The sequence below is a fragment of the Coccomyxa subellipsoidea genome, assembly GCF_000258705.1.
Source record: "Coccomyxa subellipsoidea C-169, whole genome shotgun sequence".
NCBI lineage: Eukaryota > Viridiplantae > Chlorophyta > Trebouxiophyceae > Coccomyxaceae > Coccomyxa > Coccomyxa subellipsoidea.
Genome location: NW_005178030.1, coordinates 1,634,927 through 1,656,211, shown reverse-complemented (window position 1 = coordinate 1,656,211; position 21,285 = coordinate 1,634,927). Strand labels below are relative to the sequence as shown.

The 21,285-nt window shown below is 53.3% G+C and overlaps 4 protein-coding genes across 4 annotated transcripts; 2 read left to right on the top strand and 2 right to left on the bottom strand.

Annotated features, from left to right (window-relative positions):
* Positions 1-2,551: 2,551 nt before the first annotated feature.
* COCSUDRAFT_57182 (hypothetical protein) lies at positions 2,552-4,508 on the top strand (the record flags this gene model as incomplete). Its single annotated transcript, XM_005645766.1, has 6 exons — positions 2,552-2,565; positions 2,979-3,117; positions 3,353-3,578; positions 3,772-3,842; positions 4,020-4,129; positions 4,406-4,508. The coding sequence occupies 6 exons, from the start codon at positions 2,552-2,554 to the stop codon at positions 4,506-4,508; spliced, it is 663 nt and encodes a 220-aa protein (XP_005645823.1).
* A 37-nt stretch (positions 4,509-4,545) lies between these two features.
* Positions 4,546-5,792, bottom strand: COCSUDRAFT_54180. The gene is made up of 4 exons (XM_005645765.1): positions 5,551-5,792; positions 5,403-5,455; positions 5,223-5,283; positions 4,546-5,116 (listed from the first exon to the last, which is right to left on the bottom strand). The coding sequence occupies exons 1-4, from the start codon at positions 5,660-5,662 to the stop codon at positions 5,088-5,090; spliced, it is 255 nt and encodes an 84-aa protein (XP_005645822.1). The 5' UTR covers positions 5,663-5,792; the 3' UTR covers positions 4,546-5,087.
* Positions 5,793-16,018: 10,226 nt separating this feature from the next.
* Positions 16,019-17,510, bottom strand: COCSUDRAFT_33844 (hypothetical protein). The gene is made up of 4 exons (XM_005645764.1): positions 17,428-17,510; positions 16,958-17,066; positions 16,654-16,722; positions 16,019-16,364 (listed from the first exon to the last, which is right to left on the bottom strand). Exons 2-4 carry the CDS (start codon positions 17,052-17,054, stop codon positions 16,285-16,287), a joined length of 246 nt encoding a protein of 81 aa, XP_005645821.1. The 5' UTR covers positions 17,055-17,066; positions 17,428-17,510; the 3' UTR covers positions 16,019-16,284.
* Positions 17,511-17,891: 381 nt separating this feature from the next.
* Positions 17,892-20,231, top strand: COCSUDRAFT_43573 (mitochondrial carrier; the record flags this gene model as incomplete). Its single annotated transcript, XM_005645763.1, has 7 exons — positions 17,892-17,903; positions 18,053-18,134; positions 18,333-18,406; positions 18,617-18,710; positions 19,016-19,260; positions 19,570-19,693; positions 19,996-20,231. The coding sequence occupies 7 exons, from the start codon at positions 17,892-17,894 to the stop codon at positions 20,229-20,231; spliced, it is 867 nt and encodes a 288-aa protein (XP_005645820.1).
* Positions 20,232-21,285: the final 1,054 nt, after the last annotated feature.

The following is a 21,285-nucleotide window of genomic DNA, read 5'->3' as shown; positions in this document are numbered from 1 at the left end:
CTCTCGTTCTGCAAGAGACAAATCCTGATGATGGATTCAGGTTTAGGTGGATTATAATATCTGGGAGGCGGGTAATATTGACCAGCTGGAAACACCTGCAGTCATTTTGTTGTTACATGATGGGGCCCAGCATTTTGCCAGTGGCCAGGCCATACATCTTTCATGATCATGTCAGGCTGCTTGGCATGGCTAGAGTAGGAGGTGCCGACCAGCTTCGCCTCTGCTGCCAGCGTGGAGGCTGTCAGGCGCAGCTTTGCAAGCAAGCGCAAGGCATATAAGCTCTACAGCTGAGAGAGCTGCAGCTGGGGCCTAGGGGTGTGGAACAGTCTGTAGCTACTTGTGTCGCGCCTTGCAAATTCCTTGTCAGCTGGGAATCTTTGCATGGGCTGAACCTTGTCTGGGTACTGCACCAGCAGTGACAGGCCCATTTGTGGCTCTAGATGGCATTGATCCCTTTTCCATTCAAACCATAATCCCTGTTTTGGAGAACGAGCTGCCAGTGCGAGGTGCTGTTCTGCAGCGATAATATGTGCGCAAACCAAGCTGCTCTTTGGAAAAGAAAAAGCCAGCTTCTGGATTCAACATATGGTATTCACACCATGTGCACAGAAGAACTATGCGCGAAGACCTTGCTCACAAATATGTGATTGAAGTTGCAGATCGCCAGATCCCTCGACTGGTTGTTCCCAGCAACAGGGCATATTGTCTTCTCTCTAGGGCGTTGTTGTCTTCCTTATATTCCCCTTTCACGCATCGACAATGTACGATAAGCAGAAATCCCCGGCCCTGAGCTTGGCGGCATGTGGCATCCGAAGCCCGGCAGCAAGAGACGGCATACACCTAATATGACGAGCATCGGTCCCAATTCCGGCAGAGCCAAAGCGCATGTACACGCATCGGCCGTGAGGAGGCAATCTTCGGGTTGATCTGCGTGCCTCTGGTGCCTGGCTTGCATCTGTTGAGGTCATCACTCGGTGCCCAGCCCAGAACACCCAGCCCGCAGAGCAAGGCTGCGGCCATACCACACAAAACTTCTGGAAGAGAGGGTATGAACCTAGTATGGTGTTTCTGACAGACATAGAAGTATATCTTTGGATTATGTCTAGAGTACTCGTACAAAAGGAACAAATCAGTGGCATGGATCGTTCATACCAGGCTGAAAATGCCCGTTCTCGTCCGCTCCCGGAAGCAAAGCTGCCTTGGGCGTCACCAGTAGTGGGTTGGGTGACCACCTGCGAACCCGACGTGACGATCTGTACTTTTGCTGCTCTTCTATTATGCTTGGGCTTCTTCAGTGCTCTACTGTCTGCTCCTTGCTGGGATCAAAAAATCATCCAAGAAACAATATTTTTGCAACATGAGATGCTGAGTATAAGCGGAAAGGTCGCCGGTTCAAATTATAGGCGACATAGAACCCCTTTTTGCGGAGATTACCTTGTGAAATCAAATATATTGACGAGCTTCTCCAGCTTCTCCACATTTGCGCTTTGGGGAACTGTGCTGGAGACTGCTGTAAATAGTCCTCCTAAATACAAGTGCTCGCCGCCGCGACCGGGGCGGCCGCCGGCCCCGCCGGCCCGGGGCGGCGGGGAATGTCTTGACGGCCCGGCCACCACGTGGTAATTTTTGCGTCAGAAGCTCTGCCAGTGTGCTATGGCTGGTCAGCTGGTCTTGGTGGTCCTTGTTGACCATTGATGCCACGCGCATGCTGCTCTTGCACTGGCCTGCGCAGAAGTCAAAAAGATGGCAGCTCCGCATGAGACTTGAACCGGGGACAGCGCCATTCAGATTTCATTTCCATAAATCGTCTGGCAACGCTCGCAGAGCTTTGATCTCATTAGGCTCAGGCCAACAACGAAGAAATTGCAAGCAAACAGTAAAAGTGGCAAAAGGACAGATCGTCACGTCGGGTTCGCAGGTGGTCACCCAACCCACTACTGGTGACGCCCAAGGCAGCTTTGCTTCCGGGAGCGGACGAGAACGGGCATTTTCAGCCTGGTATGAACGATCCATAATGATTCAAGATTCCTTTCGTGTATGTACTGCAATCAATTTGATTGCACTTTTAGCTATGTTCCTCCAGAGCATTACTTTCGCAAACACACATATATGTGCAGTGGGAATGAAACGGTGCCGGTGCCAGAATTTAGGACAACTTGGGAGAGCCTTAAACCCATAATTCGTCGTTTTCGTCTTTGCACAGGTTGAAGGCCAGCTTTCTACCATTCAGGGTCAATCCAACAGTTCCTATCATTTAGAGGCACTGTAGGCAAGCAGAATTTGGTTCCCGGCAATCTCTCCTTGTGACATTGAGAAAGGGCCAAAGCACAACTCTCAGATCATTTGCGATCTAGGCCTCCCAATTCGCCCGATGAACGGTTTCGATCATAGGCATTCGGTCAGAAAACTTACGTAAATACACACCTCGTCTTACCATAAGTAATGGATGGCAAAAGACTAACAACGTGCTTTGCACTGCTTTTAATCTGCACATCTACTTTGGCCGAGGGCCAGAAAATGTGTAGCGTCGAACGCAGCAAGCATACACGATATGTGCTTCACAAGGTATGTCTTACAAAAATGAAAGTCTCTAGTGGAATTCCTTGTGGACTTCCTTTTCCACCTTGCCAAGCTGGGCAGCTGAAAGGAGTGTGGCGCCCTTCATACCTTGGAAGATCAGAAGCTTGAATGTAAGATAGATTGTAAATGTCCATGTGCTTTGCTACAGTACATCTTCCCGAAGATTGACAAGCTGGGATATGGGCTGCCCCAATCCTGTGCCCTCCATCCTAGCAGAGACATGTGCGCCCCGTCTTTATTGACATTCACTCATCACTGAACCCAGCTGCTTGTTCCCTGGCATGGCACCCCTTGGTGATACCGTCTTTGAGCTGATTTACTGCATTACAGCCAGATCATGTCGAAGGGCAGTCATTGCAGTGCCAGGTGCTCAAGTGAGCGCTGCTTCTCTGTGGCAGGCACTTACAGCGGGAGCAAGCCAAGGTTCGAAGGCCCAGCGGCAACAGATTTGTCTGCAGTCTCTGCAAGGAGCGATTCTCCAGCGAGGAGGCTTGGGAGCGGCACTATGACAGGAAGCACCACATACACATACACCCGGTGAGCTCCCTCCTGCCTAGCTTCAGCAGCGCTTTTGTAATTCTTCCTTGGCAGACTTGATCGACACCTTGCAGAGCTCCCACTCTCATTGTGATATTTCAAGGTGTATCCAGCATTGAGCATGAAGCGTCTGTGCAATATGCAGATTTCCATGTGCACATCTTACTTCTGGGGCACCAATTAGTGCTATTCTGGCATCGGATAATGTGGACTGAAATCTCTTCTTGGTGTGCAGGGAAGGGATGTGTGCTTGGCGGATTATTGCGAGGTGCTGCACTGCGACAAAATCAACCTGACGCCCACATCGAGGCAGCTGCGGGCGCAGCAGGCCGGGGACCCCACCCTGGCGCCGCACGCCCCATGCCGGGAGTCGGCGGCCGAGCAGCTTCGTGAAAGCTGCCGCGACCTCGCCGCCGCCTGCTTCCCGCCGGATGCCGGCCCGGCTGCTGCCAAGCTTCACCGTGCGCGCTTCTCTCGGCAGTGCATGAAAATATACATCCAGAGCTATTCCCAGGCGATCTTGCTGTACCAACTGATTAGGCAGAGCACCCTTCTCCTATCAAATTCCTTCTGCCGAATTTCAGGACGGCTGGAATCGAAACAAAGCAAAGAATGTGCCGTGAATGATGGTCTGAGAAGTGCTGCTTGGCACAGGGTTGTTTGTGGAGGGTGTGTGTGCTGCGCACACTTGTGATCTGGAGTTGCAGCAGGACCTGTTGGTACAGGTGTGTTCTCTAATGTGCAACTATTCTCATGGGGCTGTCACCTTCCTGCAAGTTCACTTGCTTTTGCACTAGTGCCGGCATGGGGGCGCCAGGGGTGACCAATGGGATTACTGATGGTTGCATTTTAGAGGATATGTCAGGTGGAGCTCTGAAGAGTATATGATTTGTTGTGCGCAGCTGGCTGCGTCTGAGAAGGGGACGCTGGGGTACAAGCTGTTGATAGGCTTGGCGTTGGGGGCGATGGCGATATTCTATGCGTGCCTGTGGGTGTACCACCAGTATCGCTCGTGCGTCACTTCCCCTTCACTCCCAATGATTAAACAAGGAATCACAATAATAAATACAAATGACAGACCAATCTAAGGAACGCAGAACGTCCCGACATCAGCGTGCCTGAATGCAATTGCACACTGTGGCAGCTCTTTGGACTGAAGTGGCATATATGAGTGTCACAATTTGATGAGATGAGTCACTGCCCGATTGCAATTGGAAGACTTCCGTGTCTATCACAAGCCTCCCCATGGGTTTGAAGTTAATTGTTGACGTGCTGGCTTGATCTGCAGGGGATCCCTCTCTCGTGGGGATGTGCGGAGGCTGCGACGGAAAAAAGCAAATAACATTCTGGAATTTCTTGGACTGCAACAACGGAAGGCCCATAGGGTGTAGGCGTGTGTGGGCTTACTTATTGCTGTCTGCTGTCGCAAGAATATAGCTAGCAATTACAAAGTCGAGGAAGCTTCAAATTGACACTTCAAGTGACTTCTGATGTAACAAATGTGACATTAGAACGCGTGGCTGCGCCCAAAAGACATTTTATGACACTCTATGCTTCTAAACTAAGCCTCACCGCACTCGGTCAATGTACACTACTTCCAAACTGCCAGGCAAGGCCGCACTATTGTGATTTTAAATAGGTCCCTTTGCCAAGCCTGTTGTGGGGCATACACAGCATGGCCAGCAGCAGTCCAAAAATGATCATTCACCCTCAGATAGATTTCCTTGGGCTGATGAAGCGCCGGTCAGGTGGCACACGCAATCTGCACCCTTCAGTTCTGCTCAGCCATAAGAAAAATCCTATGGTATCAGCCTTACCCATTGCTGCTCCCTTCATGCAGAAAGCAAGTCAGCTAAGCTCCTGTGTCAGGACACACTGTGAGGCAACGCCAGCTGCAGCCCCTTTGCTTGGCTGAGCAAGGAGGTCATGCTGCTGCTGCTGCTGCTGCTGCTGGATTTTGATCAGTTCCATCAGTTCTTGACTGTGCTGATGTACAAGACTGCGATCACCAGACAAACCTTCAGAACTGGCTCAGAAAATGAAAGCTTGTGCCAGCAGTATAATTCCCACAAGCAAGTGCACCCAAGTCTGCGAAGGCCACTAACCATTGTTCCCACGAATGAAGGCATCCCCATACTTGTTCTTGAGCTGTCCATTGACATACTCCTGCATGCAAAAGTAGAAACTTGTTAACACTGGGGCATTTGGCCTCCGCTTCAACGTGCTCTTATCACACCATTCCGAAATACAAATTCGAACTTGTAAGAATTGGTGCGTTCACTTGCCTCTGTGGATTCCATAGCGATGTTCATGTAGCCATCAAGACACGCCAAAATCCCTGAACAGCAACATGCGAGGCTCTGTTGCTGAGTACCCTTTCCCCTTGGCATCGATTCATCATTTCGCAAACCAAAGTTCGAGAATGATGATCACCTCTGTAGTCCACCCCAGAGTTTAGCTTCACCACAACCGGTTTTCCCTTGATGCTCTTCAGGAAGTCTGCTGGTGTCTTCGCAGACTGGCTGACATCACCGGCATCAGCCATTATCTAAAACACAAGAGCTGGTCAACTGTTATGGCTCCAGGAACTATCAATAGTACAGAAAGATGTTGCACTGGATCCTTGAACACGTCGAAAAAGGCGATCGAGCAACAGGGCTTGCAGAAATTCTTCTTTCTGATCTTCACCTCGATGCCAATGGACTGCTGTTTCTGTTTGATGGGCCAGCCTTCGAAACTTGGAGAAGCCCAGCCATCGCCAAAGTAGGCAGCCTGCATGGGCCATTCTTGCCAATGAGGTCCTCTAAATATATATAAGTTCTTGCAAGCAATGATTATCACCCCCTTGATTCCTGCCAAGTTTCTGCTTAATTCTTGCAGCTACGGAGGCGGCTCTGCGCGTTGTGCATGCTGCCGGGCTATTACACGGGGACATCCGTGCAGCGCTAAGGAGCAAGACTCTTGGCCCTCGGAGGCATGCAGATCTGAGGCATGCATGCAGAACTTCTCAAAGGCTGCGCAGAGATGCAGCAGTGCGCGCACGCTGGAGTGCTGTGAACTACACCCTGAGTCCCGAGTGTTGGCAGCGGGGTCTATGTAGCTACATTGAGAGACAATCAGCACATGGCAGAAAGACCTCTGAAAATGTAGATGTACGTATCTTATTGACAACGTTCAATGTTTAGGAGCACGAATGACATGACAGCCGTGCTTCATAAATTTGCAATGTGAGCTGTAGTTGCCACCATGATATTACAACAAGCATGATTGAGACCAAATTTTGTTCACACCATTGCAAGTCCTCCTGAAAGGTATTCAAGCTGCTACTTTAATCTGGAAACATGTTCTAGTGGAATTCGTTTGTCTAAAATCTGTCAGCATGCGAGAGCAGGCTGCTTGTAATGCAGGAGTAATTTTCCTTTCTCACGCAAGGAATGGCTATTAACATGACAGCCGGGTTCAAAGAATCTAGCTGTGCGCCATACGTACAGGGGGCGTCTAAGCCAGATCCTCTCCAAGCAGCTGCGCATAGTCAGCTGTGGAGAACCCCTTCCCGCCCTCTGCAGCAGCGCCGGGCTGCGCCACCTCGTCCCAGTCTGGGCGCTGGCCTGCGCGCACGGGCACAAGATCAGCGCGTGCGACATGTCAAACTTCTGCTGTGGGAAAACCCTGCTATTTGTTGCCTGCTGGGGGTAGCTCCTTTGGAGCTGCCAATAGCCGCTATCCGGTATCCTGAAAAGCGTTCTCTAACAAGCTCTGGCAAATGCCACATTGATTACCTCTGCCAGGTGCAGCTTACTTCAAGGCAGCTGCAAAAGACACAGTTGGTGGTACAGACAAGCAGTGCAGCATGGGCCTGTATGGTGTACCGGCGTCCATGTAAGCGCGTGAATCACATTTAATGTTAAGAAGTCCTGTTCTTTGTAAATTTTGTGGCTTCAGCCAACAAATTGGGTTGGAAGCCACATTGGCTACCAGCAGAACACTGCACGTGATGCAATGCTCGTCTACCCCAGCTCAGCATGTTCAAGCTGTGCAAGGCGGCCTTGCACCGCTCATAGAAGTTGAGCTGGGAGCTCGCCACACTGCAGACAGGGTACCCAAGTGGCGACCTTCCCTGGAGTGCCGAAAACCCCCTCCACAAGACCAATCACCGCCACACCCTGAAAGGCTGTTCAAAAGGTGCAGGCATTCTAAGCACCTCCAGGGAGCAGACCGCATGCAGGACTGATAGACATTTTATTATTACACGCTTGTCCTGCCAAAGGGCACGGTATGCCATGCGAACAAGCTACAATTAAAAGCAGATAGACTTTTAAGAGATGTAGAAACAAAGCACGCACCAACTGTCCAGGCGGATGGCATGAGTTTTCGGTGCCGCTGCCGCTTGCGGCCGCCGCCGTCCCGGCCGCCGTCTCTGCCGCCGCGGCCCCGGCCCCGGCCCCGGCCGCCGCCGGCCGCTGCGGGGGGTTTCAGCGCGAAGGTGTAAGGGACCTGGGGAACGTCCGCGTGGCTTGGCCGCCAACGCTTGGGCACAAATGGCACCTGCATGCAGAACATTGTATGACAACCCTACAAAATAGCAGCAAGCAGGCGTTAACGGCATTTGATATGCCAACACAATGACCCGCGTCAAAAGGTGACTTCAGCATGGCAAGGGCACAGGAAATCTCAGCATAACGCCATATCCCATGATAGCCACCTGACAATCGGCAACATGCTGTCTCTGTGGCGGTGGTCTATGGCATTACAAAGTTGGATAGTCAGCTGCAAGCAAAGAGTATTGCACAGTGACAATACCTGGTGTTCGTCTGCAGCCCCGCTGTTGGCGTGCGCTGCCCAAAGATCGTACACCGTCCCTGGCCCGGCCGCCCCGGTGTCACACGGCAGCGGCGGTGCATCTGCCTGCCGCAGCAGTCAAAGCCACTCGGATCGCGCCTTTTCAGAGGCAAGGACTTCTATTGGCCTCCGGACTTGGGCGTTATCTCTTGATTCTTTCTATATCTCATGTGACAGGAAGGAGGAGCTGCAGAGGGGTGACGGTGAGGCATTGGAACGATTTCTCTGCCATGGCTCATCGGGGCTTCGTAAGAACAGGAGTCCTGCAAGCCAGTATGACCTGTGTAAACAAGAAATGCTCCCAATAGTCTGGTGGGAGGCAAACTTGCATGTAAACCAGGATTGTCTATGCCTGACACCAAAATGGAGAGCATGCGCTCAAGTCTGATTTGTGGCCGGCACGACTTCCAAAGAATGCTGACTTCACACTGTTGTTTTAAAGCACCACAATCCGGCTTTGGTGATCAGATTGAATCGTATGGCCTCTGCTCACACCAAAAATTGAGGTACCTGTTCTGTGTCGGGGTCGTCCGGCAGGGCGGCAAAGATGCAGATGCGGGTGGAGCCCGGCGCGTGAGTCAGCAGGTAGCGGCCTGGCCGCATCGTGCCCAGCGCGCGCAGCAGCTCCTGCAGTAAGTCACAGGGATGCTCTTCAAGATGCAGAAAGAGCCATGCGGCAAACAAACGTGTCGCAGACCATGTGGCCTCTTTAAACTGAGGCTTTGCAGAACCGACGCTCAAGCACCAGGTCAACTTTCAGCCAGAAGCAGTGCATATACTGTCTATAAACGGAGGACATGGACAAGCCTTCCTGGAACGCTGATGGCAGTGAACTTGCCATGCAGGCATATTCATGCTCATGATGTGCGATCCGTGCTATCTTAGGAGGATGATTGCTGCATGTTTGTGACTCTTACTACCTGTAGCAGGCGCCAGAGGAAGGTAGGAGAGAACCCGGCGGCAGCTGCGCTGCTCTGCAGGCTGCGCGCAGTGTACGACTCGCTCCGTAGCAGCCGTGAGTTGCGCACGCTGACATGACCCAACTGCAAGCATATAGTCAGATCAGGCAAAATTGTATCTGTGCGATGATGCCCCCGTGGAGAGTAGTAGACCAACCCAAGCTCACTATAACAGCTTCATGTGAGTGGAGATGCTTGTGACCTCACAGTCACCTGAGGGGTCGTTGAGACTTAATAACATGCACCTGTTTCCCAATTGGACCAAATGCATGGAGACTTGGAGGGACTAGGAAAAGCAACGGTGGCCAACCATTGCCTCATGGAAGGGGATTGAAGGCATATGGGCAAGTGCAGTGGAGGGCAAGGAGCACAATATCGTTCCACAGGGAAAGGCGCTTGCCAGGGGCATTATTGTGTTCAGGGGGCTCCTAGGCTTAGTTATGCAAGACACAAAATGCACCCACAACAGGAAAGCAGAGTCAGGGGGGCTAGGGGACTCACCAGCAGAGATGAGCCTGGGCGCATAAAGGCCTGGGACCACCATCGAGACAGCTCCTCTGCAGTCAGCTCCTCTGCATCTTCTGCCTTGTCCCCATGATACTCCATCTTGGCCGCCACCTGCATGCATTTTTTCAAGATTTCTAGTCCAGCTTTGCACTGTAAAGAGTAAATCTTTACCATGCTTTACCATGCTTCAATCTGCTTCCACTGCCTAAATCCATGCCACAATGCGCATTCTAAATGACCCGTGACAATCATGCACGCATGGATAATATTGCCAGGTTTCGCATCAAAGCATTTGCTTGCTGTAAAAAGTGCCTTCAGGGTTGTATAAGCACTTCAAGATGCCTGGTGGGTCGATACAAATTCCTGCAGCACTCACCGTGACAGGCACCGGATCCCTGCTGTTGTCTCCTGCAGGAATTGAGGCTCGGACGCTGGCGCGCGAGATTATGCGAAACTGTCCAAGCCGCCACAAATCATGTCTGCACCCAGGCGCAAATATATTGAATCGTAGCAAAATCTCTGGATTGTACAATCTACAATAAGATACAAAAACAGTATTTGCCATCAGAAACACCTAGCACCCTGCTGTCCGGGTCTGCTACATGCTGGGCACAAACATGATCATGCAGAAATGAAGCAATGTGTCTCACCTGACTTGTGAGGGTGCACTGACGCCACTCTGTCGCGCATGCATGCCGGGGCGTTCCTGATCGGGCAACTCAGCATGAGCGCGGGCCAGCGGAGAGCCGTCGCTGACATCAGCAGCCAGCTCAGCTTCCAGGTCAGCGGACAGGCCGCCCTCACTCATCGCCTCTGTGTCTGCTGCTGACGCCGGTATGATGTGCCCAGCTCCTGTGTTGGCCGCTGCAGAGCCATCGGCTGCTGCTGCCAGTTCTGTGCCCATCTCCTGTGAGAGCTGCTGCAGCAGGCTCTGCCTCCAAGACCCGTTCTGTCCCTGTAATACATAGCATCTTCAATTGTCGCGCAAAACAGTCAGCAGCATTTGACCTACTTACAACAATGTTCTAAATGGGCAAGAAGTGACAGAAACTGGTCATAGCTTCCCAAAGTGCAAAATTTCATAAATGTATGTGCATGGCACTTGAACCTGCAGCGCAATCTTGGCGCACCTTGCTCGGCGGTGCTGCAAGAACTGTGTCACGGCCGTGCGCGGCCAGCGCGTGCCGGTAGAGCAGCTCCATCTGCGCGCGCCGCGATAATTCTCGGGCCACCAGCGGCTTTCCTATGCACACCACGCTCCTGGGCGCACTTCCCACGCCTTGGCTGCCCGGCTCGCCACTCCTGCAACGCAATATACACAGCCTTCACTTTCTATCACTAATCTGACGAGGTAATCTGCGTACTAATCTGATGAGGTAGTCTGCGTGCGCGTGCTTTCTGAAAGGTTCTGCTTTGCATGGCTCCGGCAGGGGAAGCCATCCGCGAACGCATGCACACAGCACCTCCGTGTGCATACACTGCATTCAGACAAGTGCTGCAGTGTCTGTGTGCTTGCATCTGCAGATTCACATCCGTTGCCAGCGCACGCTGACGAATACCACGGTGCATTTCCTTGATAGCCACTGTGGCATTGAACAGCGCCTAAATGACTCCCGGTGTTAAGACAGCATTTGGCAGCAGCAGCAGAGAAGAGGAGGACGGAGGTGAGTAAGTTGTGGCCTGCCTGGGGTCTGGAGTCAGAGCCACGACGTCCACAGGGATCTCCCAGCCGGCGGACAGCGCAGGAGGGAACGTTCGCGCCAGTACCAAGAATGCCGACGCGGATATGACGGCAGCCGCGCGCTTCTTGACGGCCAGGCCGACCGCACACTCGTCCTCATGCAGCGCCAGTTTTGGCAATGCAGTCTGGTCTGCTTTGTCTGCGTTTGCGCAACTTCTTACTTTGGGCTCGAGATTTGCAGAGATGTGCAGTAAGAAAAGATCTATTTCGTGACATTCTTGTGTATGCCTTTAGGCCCCAGAGAACATGATAAACACAAGGTGTGGCATCAAAGTGCAGAGCAGTGCAGTGCAGAGCAAGCGGCAATACTTAAAGACAGGCCTGGCAGAAAATGAAGATGTGATCGAGGAACATGGAGCTGCTGTCTCATTAAAGGGGTGCTGTAAGCCATATGCCTGGTCCTACAGTGGGACGATATTGTACCAGCAAAAGACTACTCTTCTTGATGCCCAAAATGAAGACACCAGGAAGATGCCAGCTGCTGATACTATAACGTTCCAGCTGGACAGAGCAGAATGTATCATTTGAGGTTGAAGGAAAAAGACAAATTTGAAGCTTGGTTGTGTACCTTGTTGTAAGCTGGGCAGTACGTCAAGCTTGCATCATTATAGACAGGACTGTGCAAAACATTTCAAAGAGCATTGCAGCGTTTTTGCTGACCTGATTGCGTGGTTGCCACCTCGGCAGAGGACTGCTGCGGCGCTTGGCGCAGGTAGGGGTGATCGAGATTGATGTACAGGTTGCCAGGGGGCGGCGTGAAAGCGGCAGGGGTGCCTGAAGTGTGCGCTGTGCTGAGGTGGACCATGGCCGGCTCTGTTTTCTGAGGCGTGACCTCCGCCAGGCCCAGCAACCTCTTCAGGCACCACAGCCGTGGCAGCTGCCGCACAGCTTCCCGCTTGGCTGCCATATGTCCCTGCACACCGCGATGAGAGCATTAAAGTGCATATCCAAGCTGCACCGCTTTGGACCTAGAGAGTCCATACATTCCATGGGAGCATGATAGGAGAGCTGTACCACCTCTGATCCCAGAGGCCAGCAGCGAACACCTGTCACTCTAGTAATTGGCAGTTGCCCGCTCCACACCTACGAGACGAGATGAGAGTATCTACAAAAACCTTAGCAGCTATTTCAGGATGCTTACATATGTGCTGATGGGTTTAGAACCCCTATAATTACCCGCCACTGCCATTCACCGGCCGCTGTGCTGTCTTCAAGCCTAAAAGAAATCAAGAATGAGCGAGAGAAGTTGTCACCTGCAGTTGGGCATTGGCTCGGGGATCCATGTAGTTGTATGTGGCGGCGGCGTCGGCCGGCACAGTCCACATGGCCTTCAGGAAGAGCTGCTGCTCCTCAGCAACGCGCCGGCCAAGGTCTGCCAGTCGCTCGGCTTCCTTCCCCTGCAGGGCCCTGCCTGCGCAACAGCATAACTCCCTCCCATCAGCAGTAGCCAAGGACTCTAAATCAACGATTTTGGTACAAGTCGATCTGGCAGGGGTCCCAGGGAACTTGGTGAGTTTACCTCCCCTCCCCTTTGACGTAGAGTCCCCTGACGGACTTCCCCAACCTGATTTCTTGCCTATACTGCACTGTTGGAAATCACTGTGACGCAACACACCATGCACGTTCATCCGGTAGTACTGGATATTGGTACGCAAGCAGCCACCAAACAAGAAATTTAATGGCTACCCAAGGCTGGAAAGGCGTGACAGCCAGAGAGGAATGCCTTTACAGCTTTCAAGAGCCTGAAGCATATACATCCAGCTCGCCCAGAAATTCCTGCCTAAGGTAGCTGTAGCTTTTTGCAATCTGGTGCTGGGGCGATTGCATCGGAAAGAGATGTTGAAGGATTTGTTATTACCTAGATTTTCCAGGTACCATGCGTGGTCTCTGGCCGACAGCTTGGACCAGACTTGGCGCGGGCCCCGCTTCTTAAACCCCTTGCCCTCCGCCTTCCCGGCACCATCTCTATGAGAACACACACAACAACATCATCAAAAAAATGTTCATGTCCCTTCCTGAGACATGAGAAAAACACCACTTCAAGGCATGCATGGCAAACAACTTTGCCTGCACGCATATCCACATTCATCTTGCAGCATGGATGTTCTACGATTTGCATCAAGTCAGGCTCTTCAGATAACTTTGTTGAAATTGGTTCCAGGTGCCTCGCAGTTACAGTAGCTAGCCTGAGCACAGTGCCACAACAGCAGAGACCAGAGCAGCTCACCTGATCTGCGCATATTCCAGGGCGAAGGCAGGGTCATAGAGGGGGTTGTTGGGGTTGAGCATGTCACACATGCTGCCGTCCTTTGCAGCAGCAGCAGCAGCCCCCTTAGCTTCCGCTGCGCTGGGATGCTGTCCCGCTGCGTTCCCTGCTGCGTGTGTCACGCCAGGTGGACAGCCAATTGGCGCATCACCCTCTGCTGTGCCATGGTCAGCTGGTTCTGCTCCCACTGCAGCCTCAGCTGCACCGGTAGCAATAGCTTGTCTCCTGATACTTGCCACGCTTAGTGCTGCATGCGCTGAGTCAGCCGCTATGGCATTGCGCGGCGTTGCCTGAACGGCAACTGCAGATGCCGGACGCCGGCGGCCGGCGTCGGCTGACTCAGCTGCCACGTCAGCCGCCAGGTCACCGTGGCCAGACGCCGGCACATGCCGGTTGGAAGCAGCAACCCCTGGTCTCGGCGCTTGCGGCGGTTCCTCATCTTGTCCCCGCCGCCGGTTTGCAGCAGAGCCTGATTTAGGTCCTCGCATTGCAGCCGGCTTTGGGAGAGCTGCCGGGCCTTGTCTGCCGGCCGGTGCTAGTGCTTTGCTGAGCGCGGCAGCAGCACGATTCCTGCCGAGGCCCCCGAACGCCCGCATGATCTCTGCGTTGGCTGCTGCAACATCCGTCAGAGGCTCTGGCGCGGCAGCCGCAGCGCTGTCGGCCGCAGTTAGCCTCCTCCCTCGCCCATCTGCGCCACTCGCTGGAGCAGGCTCTTTGGCTGTACGTGCCCTCTGCTTCCCTGCCTTTGCTGGTGATCTCCTTGCCACGGCGGGCTCATCAGTTAGCGGCTGTCCTGGCTGCTCCAGGCTGTCTGCAGGATCCCTTGAATATCCTGCAGGTGCTTCTGACTCCTCCAAGTGGCCTGCAGGCAGACCTGCTTTCCTTGCAGGCCGCTGTCGTCTTCCTGCACGTTGCTGCTTCAGACCATCTGCCTTTGCTCCCTTGGCTGTGCCTTTTTCTGGTACCTCCGATTGTGAGCGCCGCCTCTTCTTGGGTGGACTGTTGTCTTCGCCCTCGTCCAGATCAGTCTCCTGCCCACCTGCAGCAGGTGGCAAGAGGCCATCTCCTCACTTTCACTCCCTCACAGGTACATTAGTGCTTTCATGCCTAACAGATACAGGTCCATCAACACAGCATACCCTGCTTCTGACCAGGAGTATCACTTTAAGGCAGGTGCTGTGAAAAGGACAAATGCATGGCGGCCCAGGAAAAGCTTGCCTCGAGCGGCGCTAGTATGCAGCTGTTGCGCGGCGTTGTCACCCCCACCGCCCTCAGAGTCCCCATCACTGCCCCAGAGGTCCTCGCTGGTGATGCCCGGATCGTCGCGTGCCTCATCTGGCAGCTCCGCTGACTCTCCGCCGTTGCTGTATTCTTCCACATGGGGTGATCCCATGTCATCCATAGCGTGGGCCCCCTCATCCAGCCTGCTGCTTCCAGCTTCAGAGGAAGCTGCATCCCCATTCTCCTCGCCAGTATCTTCCTCACTGGGCTGCTGTGGGTTGACTAAGGAATTTTCCTCTTCAAGCCTTCCATCTGCGCCATCAGAATCTGGCTCTGCATCCGAGGAGGTGGCTGCTTCTGCGCTGCTGCTGCTGTCAGGCTGCTCTTCCCGAGACGCCCGCCCGGATGACCCATCCTCGTCCTCATGCTGCTGTGGCAGAGGTTGGAAATGCTCGGGCAGGTGTCTGGCCAAGGCAGGGACACCAGGCAGGTCAACATCCTCCTGCAAAACAATAAGGGCTGTGAGCTGGAGTTTGCGTGTTCTGTGCTGTGTACACCACGCTCTGAAACGCAAAGACTCGAAAGCACAGCTTAGAGCAGGGTCTGCACTGGGGTGCACTGACACAAGTCTGCAGCAGGGTGAACTGAGAAAGGTGCTTCTCTCACCTGTTGATGGCCCAGGCAAGAGTACTTCTCAAAGGCAGCCTTCGTGAAGTATATGCCAGGCGGCGGAAGGTCGCGGATGGGCCTGCAAGACACCTTCGATGGACTTCCGGCCTCTTTATTGTATCAGCACGATGCAAAGGGCCGGGGATCAAGCTAGATCTGAAGGTGCCAGAGCAACTATTTCAAGTGGAAAGGGCAGCGCGCACGAGAATTGAAGCCTTATGACGTCCGAAACCATTAAGGTCTCACATCGCACGCTTGAATGCTTATGCGTTCTTCATTGCGCTTGTGCGAGTGGAAGAATCCCCATCGCTTTGCCTAGAAGGCCATAAGTGGAGCCATGAACGTGTGCATGTGCTCTTAATTTCTTTACAGCAAGTACACATCCCTATCTTAAGAGCGTTATCGATGTAAGTGATGCGGGATGCAGGAAGGTGAGCTTGTGCTTCGTATGTTCAAGACAAGTTTCCTTAAATGCGAGGACACATTCACATCAGGTGCACGCCAAAGATAGCAACATGTGATATTGAAGATGAGATGAGCACATGATTGTGATGTTTGGAAGAAGAAGCCAGTACTGATAAGCCAGGCTTGATGAGTCACCAACTTTTGTGCCTGGGTTGAACCCCTTGCCTCTGTGCATGCAAGTGGTACTCATGTCACAGGTGGTGCACAATTGCAGATTGATTTGTCTTGGTCCAGTAAAGACTATGAAAGCGAATTACAAGAAGCTCAAACGACCTGTGCCACAAACCAAGCACATGACTGTATTCTACAAGACACCTGACAAAACGTCTACGGTAGCGCTATCTAAAGGGATACCCCGCAATCGGCAGGGCCAATGAATGCGTTCAAAATGGTTCTGTTTGGTTCATCTGACTTCTGTTCAGCACTGCACGATTCTAAGGCAATTGGCGGCCTCTGCTCTGGGGGCAGCGCTGCTCACTGCACCCCACTGAGTGCTGGTTTCAAGTGCAGACCTTGTTGATGCCCTTGGGCCCCTTAGCGTAGGTGCACTTCACGGGAGGAGGGCCAGCCTTGCTGCCACCTGCAGGCACACAGCAAACGTGATCAAGCTGCAATCCAGCGCAGGTGGAGCGATCTGACTTGACTACTTGCATCACCACAGTAGCGCTCCTCATGCCGAATGATTGAAGGTCTCGTCCTATATCTTAGCATTTTCCGCAATCCAAGCAGAATAGGATATGCCCTGGCAACAATAAATGTAATGCCTCCTCCGTAGGCTCCCTACAGGCTTTCCAGAACTGGACTCCAAGATGATTGATTGGCAACAGCTGTGACTTGCACAGTAGCAGACAGATCGAGCGAAGACGCACCGTCAGACGCGAGCTTGCGGCCGAGATTGACGAAGGGGAGGATATTTGGGAGAGCAGCGACGTTGTCGCCTGCAGCACCGGAAACATCCACCCGGTTAGTCCACTGGGCAAAGCACTGAAAAGGCTAAACACGACAGGTGACTCGGGATATGTGGAACGATGTCAGCTTTACTAGATCACAAATCAACGAAAGCAATTCATGGCGGGCTTGGGTGAATAGCTAGTTCGGTGTGAGGCGCTGTTGTATGACTGCGGCATCTAGGTGTTATACCGACTGCCCATCGTTCCAGGAAGCAAGTCTCACCCTCGACGGTGTTGGCGGTGGCGGTGGCGGTCGCGCTGCTGGCCAGCAGGGCGATGGCAAACAGGAGGCACACGGCCACACGAGTTTTGGAAGCCATCGTATCGGAAGCCTGCTCACACGACGCACAGGAATACAGCAATCAGACCCGCCTTTGCTACTCTATGTGTACATCGTGGTTGGCTAAAGCAAAACAGAAGCACCCACTTGCAGACAAGTCTAAGAAGCAACACGGGGACTACATTCGGAGGAAGGATCCCAACTGGCCGTTGCGGCCCTGCCCCCTAGCAGTGCCCTTTTCTAAATGCATCAGTTCCTAGCATTGCTGCGTGGTGCTCATAACTTAAAACTATTCTCTATATCTTCAACAATCTCTCCGAACGCACAATCGCCCAGAGCCCGCACCACTGGGGCGTCTCAGTGCACTATGCAACTGCACACCAAACGCTAGCAGATGTGAAAGGATGTCTCACCTGTGAACTTGGGAGGGCAAGAAAGCTTTGATGGCTTGAAAACTTTGAAGCTTGCGGGAGCAGAAAATTTAGTTTTTGATCTCGAAGGCCTGCTGCCGGAGCTTTTGTCCTTGGAGGAATCCTACCACCGCTGGGCAGTGTCTAATCCCGGGAAGATGCCTTCGAAGCCAAAACTGGCAGCAGAGGTCCGTAGTCCACGTCAAGACACCGTAAGCGCTGAGTCGGATCATCCAAGTCACAAAGCGTGTCCAGATCATCTCGAGGAGGCTCCAGGTCATTCACCTTGTCCGCAACCTCTCGCATAGGACAGTTCTGCTAATATTGCAATCCAGGAATCTCTGTGAGACTGCCGCTGTCTGTCCTGGAGTGCCGCTGAGGCTGCCGCGCACCACAAGAGCGCCTGCACCATCCCTGTGGCCTTGTCCTCTCCTGCCGCTGCAGCAATTCCCCCACGTTCCAGCGTGATGGAGAAGCAGGTGAGGCTTGAGAAGGCATTGATGACTGATGCTTGTGTGTGTCAGCTTTCGAGGCTGCGAGGGGCCCGGGAGTTGACCTGCAGCTGGTGCCGACGTTGCACCCATTCCCTCACGCCTCGTATTGCTGAAGTGGCTGTGCTGCCGTGCAGAGCTCCCCGAACGCGGTGTTCAAGGAGTTCCTGACCAGCGGCCTGTCCGTGTCGGCTGCCAACGTGTGTACTAACCCCATAGGTGCGGGGCTACCGCCAAGCAATCCCACCAGCTTCCCAGGCGCTCCGGGCGTCCCCACACGGATCGATGCTTGCTGAATTTGTTCAATTCGATTGATACTGTCTTGTCAATGTGTGTGCACGAGTGTGTGGCGCCGAGATGCCTGGCTCTTGGCGATTATAGAGCCTCCTGGCTGACTGGGATGCCCCTGTCCTGCAGATGTGGTGAAGGTGCGGATGCAGTTGCAGTCCATGCAGCTGGCGGGCAACGGCAGACTGATCGCGCCCAGCCTGGTGAGTTTTAATGTGGTGCTTTCAATCTGCTGTGAAGATGCTCATGGTACCTTGTGATATTGTGGACCGGGATGGAAGTTACTACATCATCGCCCATACAAGGCCTCCAGGGGCACTAATTTATTGTTGCTATTGGCAAGAATGAAACAGCGAGTGAAGAAATAGGAGCTCTGCTGCAAGGCCTGATGTAAGCCCTGTTACATTCTGCAGCTGCAAACCGGCGTCACTGTGGTGCAACATGAGGGCTATGCTGCGCTGATGAGTGGTGTCAGCGCTACCGTGGCGCGCGGCCTCTTCTACGGAGGTGAGAGAGATCTGCCCTTCCGCTGGCAGTATCTTTGCCTTTGTTGCTCACAATCCAGTTGACCGCAGATGTTCCACACTGAGTGCAGAGGTCAGAGGTCTTGGAAGCAACGCACCCACCCAGTCTTTTATATAGGTATGCAAAGAGAGGGAGACGGCGCTGCATTGGAAGGGGTGTGGGGCTGGAGAGCAACTCAATAAGTTGCTCTGCAGCCAAACCATAATTCTGATGGAGACATCAGTGGCCCTGAGTATGGCCAACCATACTTGTGCGGCCACATGACTAGTGCATGCCGGCACATGCAGGCCTGCGCCTGGGCATGTACGCACCGCTGAAGACAGCCTTTGGCGCGGACACGGACCCGACAATTCTCAAGAAGGTGGCGGCCGGATCAGCCAGCGGCGCGATTGCGACGCTCATCACCAACCCCATCGAGCTGCTGAAGACGCGACTGCAGTCCTGCTCCACCATGGGGCCCCTGCAGGTCATCAAGAAGGTCGTCAAGCAGGACGGTGTCAGCGGCCTCTGGAAGGGCACCATGCCCTCTGCGGTGAGGCCCTGATACTCATGTCTTGGATTATCTAGTTGATAAGCGTTGTCTCTGTTGTGAGATCACATATTCATCAGCCGGTGCATGCGCGCACTGCTGGAATGAGAAGTTGATGTGTGCAACGTGCATTGTCATGATGCATGTGATGCCCTTGCAATGTTGAATGCAAGGACTGCTCACTCCAGCAGGCGCACGGCAATGCCGCTTTGCGCCTGACGATTACAGGGCCTGACCTGCAAGGACCCTGGTGCAGGATCTAGATTGTAGTTTTGAGCTAGCGTGATGAACGTGCCTCCATGACGTGTGCAGGTGCGCGGAACTCTCCTGACCGCCTCCCAGTGCGCAACCTATGATGACACCAAGCGGCTGTGGATGCGCACCACTGGCTGGAGGGACGGCCTGGGCACGCACGTGGGCGTCTCCATGATCACAGGTGGGCACATGCCTCCTTCTGTCCAGGATTGGTTCTGAAGCTTGCCATGGAGTATGTTTTAGGGCATTACGCAGCCTGGATATTGGGTTTCTTGGTTCTCACGCAGTGACAGTACCATCTCCCATGACATTAGTATCTTGTGTGGTTGGCATTTCCCGTCATTTTGCCTTACAATGTTCTGAGAGCTGGTGCACTCATTTAGGTTCATCCATGCGTGACTGAGTGCACAGGATTCAATTCAAGAAGAAGTGAAAGCCATCTGATTGAAACAGTTCACTGAGGGGATCAATTGCTGCGCACAGGGCTGGCGGCGACGACGATCACGCAGCCGGTTGACATGGTGAAGACGCACATGTACTGCAATGGCAGCAAGTACGCCAACCCGCTCTCCTGCGCGGCCGACCTGTTTGCGCGGGAGGGCGCGCGCGGCTTCTTCAAGGGATGGACGGCCAACTATGCGCGCCTGGGGCCCCAGACCACGCTCATGTTTGTCTTCCTGGAGAACATGCGCCACGTCACCGGCATGAAGGCCTTGTAGTCTGCGCCGCAGCCCTGCCGCACCTTACTGCTGTCATGGGATGACCATGCGTCATGTCACCCGTTTGCATGCCTTCTGTTTTCCACAGCCCGGCAGCCCTGAGTGACTTTTGCAAGATGAACATGCGGCATGCGGTAGGCATGAGGGTGTTGTAGCTAGTGCTGCCGCACGCCTGAGTGCTGCCACAATAATTGAGGAAAGCTGTTCACTCTTGGCGGTAAAGCATGCTGTACTGCTGCTGGGCAATGAGTGGCTGGGGATGGCGGTGAGGGGAGGTTGGGGCATTTTGTGGTCGCAGTTTTGGGAGGAATGTAGGAGTCAGATGCTGGTGTGCCCAGCACATCAATATTGCTTTGTAGAGGGGGGCAGAGCTAGAAGGTTCCAGCGCCTTAGGCCGGCCTCACTCTGCTTCCTTTCTACACTTGTACAGTCTAGAGGACAACGGTAAATTTTGGGAGCACTAGTATATGCTTAAAAGAACCGCTGGCACTACCCTGTGAGCACTGCAGGCCATTTTTGACAGCAGCAACTGCAGGACATTCTTCTTTAGCGCGCAGCAGGAGCGCGTGAGTTTAGGATGTAGAGCCGATTTTGGTAGCACCCAATGGCTCATAAGTGCCAGTTTTGTCAGGGCCTCGACAATGCCAGCGCTTGCTAGGACTCGCATCTCTTAAAAGTAGCGCGCTCATTGCGCACAGCCAGTATTCCATTTTGCATCCAAACCAGACCCAGGTGCTGTATTCGTGTGAGTCTGCTATTCGTCAATTTTGAACGCGTTAGGCCGCGTATTTGGTGCGTGTAGGCTGTCTGTATATCTAGGTTGGGTGCTCTTCAGGAGAGTTGCTTCGCCCCCTCAACGGGGGCATAGCTTGCCACAAGTGCACAGGCTCTTGGGCTTTTGTGTTTATGGTGTATTGAGGTGCCAAGATGGCGTAGTCATGATTTGACAGGTGATTTGGAGCTGCTTTGCAAGCAGCGTTCTTCAGGCAGTCTTTGATTTGTAACATCGCCACGTAGCCGTGCCAGGAGCGGCAGTTTTGACGGCGATTTGGTG